At 43.5% G+C, this 10,296-nt stretch overlaps 1 protein-coding gene across 1 annotated transcript; it reads right to left on the bottom strand.

Annotated features, from left to right (window-relative positions):
• Positions 1 to 6,898: 6,898 nt before the first annotated feature.
• LOC143561878 (uncharacterized) lies at positions 6,899 to 10,059 on the bottom strand. Its single transcript, XM_077049848.1, has 2 exons — positions 8,668 to 10,059; positions 6,899 to 8,524 (listed from the first exon to the last, which is right to left on the bottom strand). Exons 1-2 carry the CDS (start codon positions 10,057 to 10,059, stop codon positions 6,899 to 6,901), a joined length of 3,018 nt encoding a protein of 1,005 aa, XP_076905963.1.
• Positions 10,060 to 10,296: the final 237 nt, after the last annotated feature.

The raw sequence follows: 10,296 nt of genomic DNA, 5'->3' as shown, positions 1-10,296 counted from the left end.
AGGTCATATTCAATTTCAAAGAACTGACGCTGTCAAGGTTGATAACCCACCAAAGAATTTAATGATACATTTAAAAACTATGGAAACGACCAAACGAGTGTATTTTGTTTCCGATTAAGGCACACATGTTCATACCCCTCATAATATAACATCTCTCCTCTCGGTTTAATATCTGGACCAACAAAAAATGTGCTAGTATCTCTCTGCCCTCTATACCAAGTATGAACACAATGTAATAAGCTTGTAAGCAAGTCATATCTCCACCCATTACCCACCGGCTGTATAGAGAATAGAACTAAGGGTTTTGTTATAGCTTAGGTTAGGGCGTGAAAGTGGATTTATTTAGTGACTTGTGGTGGATGAAACCCAATTTATTTATACAAACAAACAATTCAATGACTATTATTTACAAACGATTCTGACTCAAACATTGACTCTTTTTGAGATTTTCTTTTACTTTCCAATTTGTTTTTTGACATTCAAATATCAAACACTGATTTGAGACATACGTACATTGTGTAATATGCTCGACAAACAACTTAAATACAACTCTTGACATACCGAATTTCATCCACATGGTTAAAAATAATAAAGGCCAAGGCAAACACGGCTTGTAATGTGGGTTAAAAAGAACAAAGAAAAATGGAAAAGACAACAATTGGCTCCTAAGGGATAATCAAGGGTGGGGATTTTTTTAAGGCCAATATATTGTGGGTTTTCTACAGTCATATTTCTCCATGAAAGTGGTGGTATTAAGATCTCAAAATGCATGAGACAACCAAGTTATAGATATCATGGACATACTGGTTACTCTCTATAATGGCACTCATATGACATGTATATATACTATATATTATATGTGTATTATATATAAAGCAAATCTCACACACGTACCGGAGGAATTAGGCTGCCGACATGAAACATGTGTACCCGTCCCCATGACTCGTTATCCCTATCTAAACGGTCAATTTTAATTTTCTTTTAAAAAAACATTTGAATGGGAAGACTTTCGAGAAGCTTAAAACTGATCTTGACCAAAGACCATTACTTGGCATTAATAATAGCAATTAATTATTTATAGTTCTGGCTTTCGCGCACAATAAAGGCACTTTAAGGCAAAAAAAAATTTAATTTACCCCATCCACACAGTTGAGGTTGACATTGTCCTCAATGTTTAAAACTTAGCAATAAAAAATATATTATTGAGGTTGGGGTTAAAATTGACTGATTATAAATTTTAAAACCGGGCTTAATGTGATGGTCTTAAAATTATACAACTATACAATTACACTTTTAACAACGCAACTAATAAAACAAAGAAAATTATGAAAACGAAATCACCTGATATAGGTAACTCGTGTGCACTCGTGCTTGCTCAAGATGAACCTGTCTCCTCAACTCACTCAACAATATCTGCAAACTCTCACATGTGTAGAAGCACACTTCTCACAACTGTTAGGATAGGTCTTTTAAACTGGTTGCAAAACTGTTAGTTTTAATTACCATGCCGAGTTAAATAAATTCATAATTAAATTTGTTAAACGAGTAAAAATGTTAAAAGACCTAACTCACTTTCGTAGGAATAACGATTGCATTTAGCATATGCAACAAGCCCTTTAAACCCCCCGGTAGCTCGGGTGGACGAGTAAGGTCTCGTGGAGGGGCTTATAGTGAACTATACCTACAAATTTCAAATACAGCAAAAATATACATGTACTTGAATTAACCATAGAAAAAGGAACATGAAAGCACGTCGGATATCTGAAACCTCGTAACTTAAAATTCTTTCACCGAAACATTATAAAACTCTGACTTTTCTGTGTGGCATCCTCACACTTGACTTTTGAAACAGTGGTACGCTTGAAATAAAACGGTTAAACAAATAATAAAATAAAATAAAATACAAACAAAAAATAAAATCCGGGTTGCCTCCCGGTTAGCGCTAAGTTTTCATTAAGGTCTTCAGCCAGACCAGTTCCTGATTGGCGGTTATGGTGGTCTAATAGAACATTTACCTACCTAATTTCCCATATAAGCTCGGTAGTTAGGTTGCCTCAACTCTGTTTCCTCTTTCACGTTCATCAAGTCTAATAAACAAATGTGTGCCGGTGTGAATGCACATTTACCTTCTAAGTGTCCAACATATTCCCTATAGTTAACAACTCTAATCCATACACTCTTGCTTCTGACTGAAACACAAGGATTCAACCAGGGCCGAACTGAGCATTTACCCATCGAGTTTTCGTCGTAAGCTCGGTAGTTAAAATTTTGTGCCTATACCTTCTTCTCTTTGGTGGACATGTGTGTAAACTGAATACAAGGCTACTTCACCATATTTTGTTCATGGTCTTCCAAACTCACTTTCCTCTTCTTTGAACATGCACCATCACCCCAATATTCATTTATATGTGTGACCAAAATGGGAGAACAATTGGGATTCACCTGGGTTACTTCACCACTGGTTCTTTAAAGGTTACTATGTCTTCAATTGGGTCTAAACATTCAACTTCATGCCCCAAAAGATCCGAACTCTCTCCCTTTATATCCTTATCATCAACTACAACCCATGCATTCATTGGCTCTTCGGTAACTAAAGGAATTGGTGTGGTAATATTCTCAACAACCAGATCCTCAAATTCATTCTCTGAAAGATCAAGAGCCTCTTCTATCACTTCCTCATCAACCATGGCACCACTAGCCAACTTTTCTTGTTCTCGTTCAATTTGAGCCACCTCTTCTAATAGTTGACTCACCAGTTTATCTTGAGCAACATTAAACATTTCCTGGAGTTCTAAACTCTGATTTAAAGCCTGATTGTGAGCTTCTTGATCTTTCTTCATCTCTCTCATAAAATCCATAACGTCTTTCCAAGACTCTTCTTTGTTACCCGAGGAATCTTCTTGATCTTGCTGATAATTTCATTGATATGTACCACCATGATTATTATATTGAGGGACTTCCTCGTATATTGGTTGAGGATGTTCATGGTAGTAGTAGTAGTCCTCCTCCTCTTGATAACTTACAAAAGTTGGTGTCTTAGGCACATCACTATCATACTCCGAATCATCCTCAAGCTTGTAACCATTAATTCTCTTCTCAGATTGATAACGCGTGTTGCGACCCTGCTGCTTGAAGCTCCTTTGGTTATCTGACTCGTAGAAGCCTTGAGAGTTTGTTGAAGGTGGGCATGATATGAATGTGTATGGTACGAGTCATTGTCCTCCACGAACTTATATCCTTCATGTGGGCCATAGACCCAACTCCACGTCATCCTGAGTTACCTACACACATAAGATACACAAATACCAAGCATAAAACTGACAAAAATAAAGTAAAACTAAAAGTAAACAAAAAACTAAACTAGCACTTTGCGCATTGATTCCCCGGAAACGGCGTGGATGATGATGACGATGTCGTCATGGTCTCCAACGTTCCTTTCGGGGATCCGGTGTCTTCGTCTGCATCATTGCTTGAAGCACTCGGCCTGAGTGCCAGCATGGCGTCTTACCCAACCACCTCCGCACAGGTTTCTGTTGGCTTCTCCTCGCCAACAGTTTCACAACCTGTGGTTGCTGTGTCTGCGCTGGGCACAACAGTTGCCACTCCCATTTTGGTGGCGACTGATGTCGTGTCTTCGGCCGCAGCTCCTGGAACCGTTGTCAATACAAATTTCGTATCTACTGGTCCATCTTCTTCTTCCGCAGTGGGCGGGGCGTTCACTGTTCCGCACCATTCGGGTTCCGCCCCTGTGATTAATGAATATGATGAAGAGATACCCCGCGTCGTCAAGAAACCTCGGTTTGGCGGGTTTGTCAAGCACATTCTTGTTAAATCGTCAGGTATAGTGTTTGCTAATAATTGTCTTTTTGACGTGAGCTGACGTTTTCTAAATTCGTTTGTTTTTTGTTTCAGGAACGCTGGCGATTTCTTCATCGACTTTTTCTGCCGCACCTTCTGGTGTTACATCATTCCTGGCGGCTCTTTTTGTCAGTTTGCCAATGATGACAAGTGTTGGCAGCTTGTCGGAGGCATCACCAACTGTACAGATGCTTAGTTTGCCGATGATGGTGGGTGTGGTTGGCCCGTCTGAGTCCGAGACTATTGTGACGACTGTGCGTGCGTCGACTGGACTACTCCGGTTGACTCTATGCCAACTTCCTCTGCTGGACCGATGAAGGAGATTACGGACGAATCGTCTAAGGATGGTCTTGAATCGGCGAGTATTTCTTTCGCTTATTTTGTGAAGTCAAGACAGTCCCCACCAGACAAGAATTTTATTCTTGATGGTGACGAGGTTGTGCCGTCCCCGCCTTTTAGCATGGGTGCGACGGTGCAAGGCAAATATTTTGAGTTTCGAGGCAGCAGCAGTGGCGGGTTTAGTGGCGGTTTGAGTGGTGGGGTGCTAGATGTAGATATGGACCCCCGCGACTCTATAGAGGCGAACCAAGTTTTCCGCCCCCGCTGGAAGGTTAATTGCGGCGCTAATTTTGAAGATCCTGCCACTTGCTCCGAATATTTGGAACATGTTGTTCCCCTGGCGAGCGCATTGCTCGGAAAATCCAGCCCCGAAATACTTTGTATTCCGATGCCGCTTTTCACCAAGTCCAGGCTTTCTCTTGTTTCGCGGAGTTACTGCGCGAGAACCGTGGCCTTCATGAAGAGAAAATTGATGCCAGTGCTCGTATGAGGGAGATGGAACAGTTGGTGAAAGATGCTGAGGCCGGCGCCTGGAAAGCGGGTAAAGAATCGTCTGATCATCGCCAAGCTTTGAGCAATGTCGAGGCGAAATTGGCGAAAGCTGAGGCAGAACTGGCGGAATCTACCCGTGAGCGTGCCGCCTGCTATAAGGATTTTGAGACTGCGTGCAAGAAGTCTAATGCTGATCTTGCGGATGCACACAGTCGCGCTGTTGCTGCCAAGGAGGTTTCCGCTCGACTCGAGAGTGAAAACACTGCTTTTCGCAAGCGTATTGAAGAGTTGGAGGCGGAAGCTGTGCTGAGGAAGGCGGATGCTGGCAAGCTAGCTGACGCGCTAGTTTCCAATGAGGAGACCATTAAAGTTTTGACTTCTGAGCGTGTTGCTGCCGCTGCTGACCGCGATTGGTTGTTGAAGCATGCCATTTGCAATGTATTCTTCCCCTTTTTTGCTTGTTTTCTTGTTCATTCCGCTGATATTTTTCTTTATGCAGGTTGCCCAACGCATCATTAGCGATGATTATTTGACGCGTTGCGTTGGAGCCCTTGTCAATGCTTCTCAACGGGTTGGCAACAAGGCTGGTTTTCAGGATGTTGTTACGCATTTGCGTGACAACCTCCCACTTGAGGCCTATGCTATTCACGCCATTGATGTGGAAAAGGAGTATGCCGCCGCTGAGACGGAATATGATTCTCTTACGTTTCCTATTTTTTCCCAAGTTGCTCAGTATGGTAAGGAGGAGAATGGCGTGCAGCTGTTGAGGAATTTGCTTGAGCCTTCGCAGGCCGGTCCTTCCATCGCTCCTGTTAGCGGCCAAGGAGATAGTGTGGTTGTTGAATCTGAGAAGAGTGTCAACGACGTAGATTAGGCTATCGTCTTGATTTGTATAGTTGTACCCTTTTTCTTTGTTTTTTGTTGTTTTTTTTTTTGTATGCGCGGGTGTAAGTGCTCGCTTGTAATTACTTTGTATATAAATGAAATCATCGTTTCTTTTAACTTGTGAAATTCGGAGTATCTTTTCCATTCAAATTCGACCCTTGGCCTGTTTTTACAATTGGAATCGATTTACATGTAACACCTTCGCAGTTGTGCCGCGTTCCATGTTCTAGGAATCGCTGAGCCATCGAGATGCATCAGAGTATAGGCGCCTTTTCCCAATACTTCCTTGATTTGGTATGGGCCTTCCCAAGACGTCACCAACTTGCCTTGTGCATGTGCTCTTGATGCCTCGTTGTTGCGAAGGACGTAATCTCCGGCATTGAACTCACATATTTTTACTTTTGTGTTGTAATACTTCTGTAGCTGGCGCTTGTAGTTTTGTTCCCTTATTGCAGCCAACTCTCGACGTTCTTCAAGAAGCATTAAATCTAACCGCCTTTCTACGTCGTTATCATTTGGTAATGTGATTCTTGGTGAAGGAACGCCGATTTCGGCGGGGATCATTGCCTCGGTACCATAAGTTAGGCTGAACGACGTTTCTGCATTACTTGTATTTTTATGCGTTCTTATGGCCCATAGTACATGAGGTAATTGATCGACCCATCCTGATTTGTGGTTTGCTAACCTTTTCTTGATTCCGCCAACGATTGTTCTGTTGGCGCGTTCCACTTCGCCATTCCCTTGTGGGTGAGCAACAGAAGTGAATGTCTGCGTGACATTGAGTTCCTTTAACCATCTTTGGATGTGCTGGTCGGCAAACTGTGTTCCATTGTCACTGACTAAATTCATGGGTAACCCAAAGCGACCAATTATGAATTCCCATATGAATTTTTTGACGCTGGCTGTGTTGATTGATGCTACCGGCTTTGCTTCTACCCATTTTGTGAAGTAATCAATTGCCACAATTAGGAACTTCACACGCCCTGGCGCCTCTCGAAATGGTTCTGTTATGTCGATTGCCCATTTTTGAAATGGCCTAGAGGCTGTTACCGGTATCATGGCATTTTTCGGGCGCAAGGTGTTTGGTGCATGGGTTGGCAGGCGCTGCATCGTCTCAACTCTTTTTCGGCATCTACATGAATGTCTGGCCAATAATACCCCGTGTTCATGATTTTGGCGACTACTATTCTTTGGCCTGCATGTACTCCACATATTCCCTCATGGATTTCTCTCAACAAATAATTTGCGTCTTGTGGATCTACGCATCTGAGAAGTGGACCCAAGTACGATCACCTGTACAGAATGTCCCCTTGGATTGTGTAATTCAATGCTTTGTGGCGGAGCTTCCGCGCTTCTGCGGTAAAATACCTCTTGCGAGGTAGTTGATGATTGGTGTCATCAAACTTTTTTCTGCCTCCGAACATATGAAAACTTCTTTGTTCATTATTGAAGGCGTTGTCAGGACTTCGATGCGAACATCTTTCGCGAGGTTTTCAAAACCAACTGAAGCCAGTTTGCTTAGGGCGTCAGCCTGTTTGTTCTCACTTCTATTGATGTGTTTTACCTTGCATGTGGTAAAAGCTGCCATTAGTGCTTTGGCTTGCGCTAAGTATGATGCCATCTTGTCGTCTTTTGCATCGTATGATCCTTCGATTTGATTTGCCACTAGCATTGAATCCACGTGTGCCTCTAAATGGTGGGCCCCCAATTTTTTAGCAATCCTCAACCCTGCCAACAGTGCTTCGTACTCCGCCTCGTTGTTTGTGCTCTTGAATTCTAGGTGTATCGCGTATGTGAAGTGTTGCCCTTCTGGGTTGGTTATTCTTAGGCCTGCTCCTTCACCTTCATCATTAGAGGCTCCGTCTATGAACAGCTTCCAGACTTCGTCTTTTTGTTGATCGACGGGAATTTCGATCTCTCTTTTGCATTCTTCCTCTTTTTCTTGCGGAATTTCCGCGATGAAGTCTGCCAAGACTTGCCCTTTGATTGCCGGCCTTGGCTTGTACTCAACGGCATGTTCCCCTAATTCTATTGCCCATTTTGCAAGCCTCCCAGATAATTCTGGTTTGCTTAGCACATTTTGTAGGCGGAAGTTAGTGAGAACATGTATTGGGTGACCTTGAAAGTATATTCTTAAACGTCGCGCTGTTTGGACCAAAGATAGGACCAATTTCTCCAAGGTGGAATATCTTGTTTCTGCGTCCACAAGGGTGCGACTTATGTAGTAAATGGGCGTCTGAGCGCCATCTCTTTCCACCATCAAGACAGCACTGACCGTTCTTTCTGACGCTGCTAAGTATACTAGCAGCGTCTCTCCAGCTTTGGGGGCTGTTAGCGTTGGTAGTTCCGCTAGGCGCGCCTTAATTTCTTGAAATGCTTTTTCTGCTTCTTTTGTCCACCGAAACTGAGATCTTTTGAGGCAGTTCCTCAAGGTTGACACGAACGGGAAAGATTTTTCAGCATGACTTGACAAAAATCTGTTCAGCGCGACTAGCCGGCCATTGAGTGTTTGCTTTTGTTTGATAGATTTTGGTGAAGGCATTTTTATCACAGCCTCTAGTTTTTCTGGGTTGGCTCTGAAGCCGCCATTTTTCACTACTACTCCCAGGATTTCTCCCTCTTCCATTCCGATGGAACATTTTCCTGGGTTAAGCTTCATGCTGATTGACCTTAGCGTTTCGAAGGTTTCTTCGATGTCTTTCAACATTGCTGCCTCCATTTTGCTTTTAACGACTAAATCGTCCATGTAGACTTCTAAGTTTCTTCCAATTTGAGACTTGAATTCTCTGTCCATCAATCGCTGGTATGTAGACCCGGCGTTCTTGAGACCGAACGGCATCATCTTATAACAATATGTTTCATTGTTTGTTCGGAACGCCGTTTTATCTTGGTCTCTTGTCGCCATGTGGATCTGATGGTACCCTTTGTATGCATCCAAAAAACATTTAAACTGGAATGGTACCAAGGCATCTACTTTGAGGTCAATTTCTGGCAATGGGTAACAATCTTTTGGGCATGCTTTGTTGACGTCTTTGAAGTAAATACACATGCGCCATTGGCCGTTCGCTTTGGGTACCATAACTGGGGGGCTACCCATGTTTGGTACTGAATTTCTCGGATTATTCCCGCATCTATTAGTTGCTGGACTTGTTCGGCACAAGCTTTTGCCTGTTCTGGCCCCATTTTTCTCCTCTTTTGTACTACTGGGACGAAAGTTGATTTGACTTTTAGTTCGTGCTCCGCTTTATTTCTTGGGACTCCTGTCATGTCCACTGGGGTCCAAGAGAAAACATCGATGCTTTTGAGTAACAAACTTTTGAGTGCTACCCGCGCCCCTTCAAAGATAGTCAGTCCAATGGTTATGCTTTGTTCTGGGAATTTCTTGTTGAGCACCCATTTTTCGACTTCTCTGGTTTTGCTGGTTTTTGGCATCTTTTGTGGCGGTGTTTTTCTTTCCGCCATGTTGCATTCTTTGTTGGCGTGGATCATTGCTATCCCCGTTGGTGTTTGCACTCCCAATATTCCATGCGCTGTTGACGGAGTCGCGTTAAAATCACCAATAGCTTCTCTTCCCAGGATTATGTCATACTGCGGGTGGGGAGTCTCCATTACCAGGAAATCAACATATTTTGTTCGTGAATGGATTCCATCTCTTAACTCAACTGGGAATGTCAGCTGCCCCAGCGGGTATTCGATGCTCTGGTTGAAACCCGCGATCGGAGCATTGACAGCCGTTAACTGATGCCTGTCTTTTTCTTCCATTAAGTCAAAACACTGGCGGTACATGATGTTGGACATTTCTCCCGCGTCCACAAAGAAACGCGGTGTTCTGTAGTGACCAAATGCGGCGGTGATCACTAAGGGTGCTTTCTTGTTTGCCCCTCCTCTTACTTTTGGGAAGATGACTTGTTCTTCCTTCCATGCCGGCCACTCTGTTTGTCTTCTCTTCTTGGTTTGGACATTGCCTGAGATCATGTTGGCGTGGAGATATTTGATTTTCTTTTCTGGTCTTCCGCCATCTCTTGGGGGTGGGCGTCTGTATTTTCCCTTGATGTTTCTGACGAGGTGATCCAACTTGCCGTTTTTCACGTATTCTTTGATTGCATCTTTTAAGTTTACACACTGGTTCGTTGTGTGGCCATGTTGTTCATGAAAGTCACAGTAACTTTTCATGTCTGTGTTTGGCCCTTGTTTGATTGGTGCCGGCTTTTTCAGTTGGATCCCTTCACTGTACATGATATGGGATGAGCTTTTCGTCAGCGGGGTCCACCTGGATGCATTTGTCTGAGGTGCATTCATCCGACCCCTTTGTCTAGCTTTGAAAGGTTCAAATGTGGCAGATTCTCTGTCATTGTTTAACCTTGACCAGACTGAGGACATTCGTTTGCCTTGGCAGGCTTTATTGACGTCATTTTGGGCGTCGTTCTTTGCCAGTTCTTTCCCCAAGCTTTTCTCCATCCGCGCGTACCTTTTGGCCGCGGTCATGACATCGTCCCATCATTGCGGCATGCCATGCCTGCCCGTGAGGTTACGAATAAGGTCGTCACACTTCACGTTTTGGCGAAAGGCTGCCCGCAACAGTTCTTCACTTACGCCGCCAATGGTCAGGCCTTCTTGGTTGAATCTGGTGATGAAGTCTTCTAGTGTTTCGCTGTCTCTTCTAATCACATTGAGAATGTCCGCTGGATCACTGATGTGTCGCTGTTGTTGGCTAAACTGTTG

The sequence above is a fragment of the Bidens hawaiensis genome, unplaced genomic scaffold (assembly GCF_021521415.1).
Source record: "Bidens hawaiensis isolate Kalapana, Puna unplaced genomic scaffold, B.hawaiensis_p1.1 tig00020883_1, whole genome shotgun sequence".
Taxonomy (NCBI): domain Eukaryota; kingdom Viridiplantae; phylum Streptophyta; class Magnoliopsida; order Asterales; family Asteraceae; genus Bidens; species Bidens hawaiensis.
This window is presented reverse-complemented; position numbering and strand designations above follow the sequence as displayed.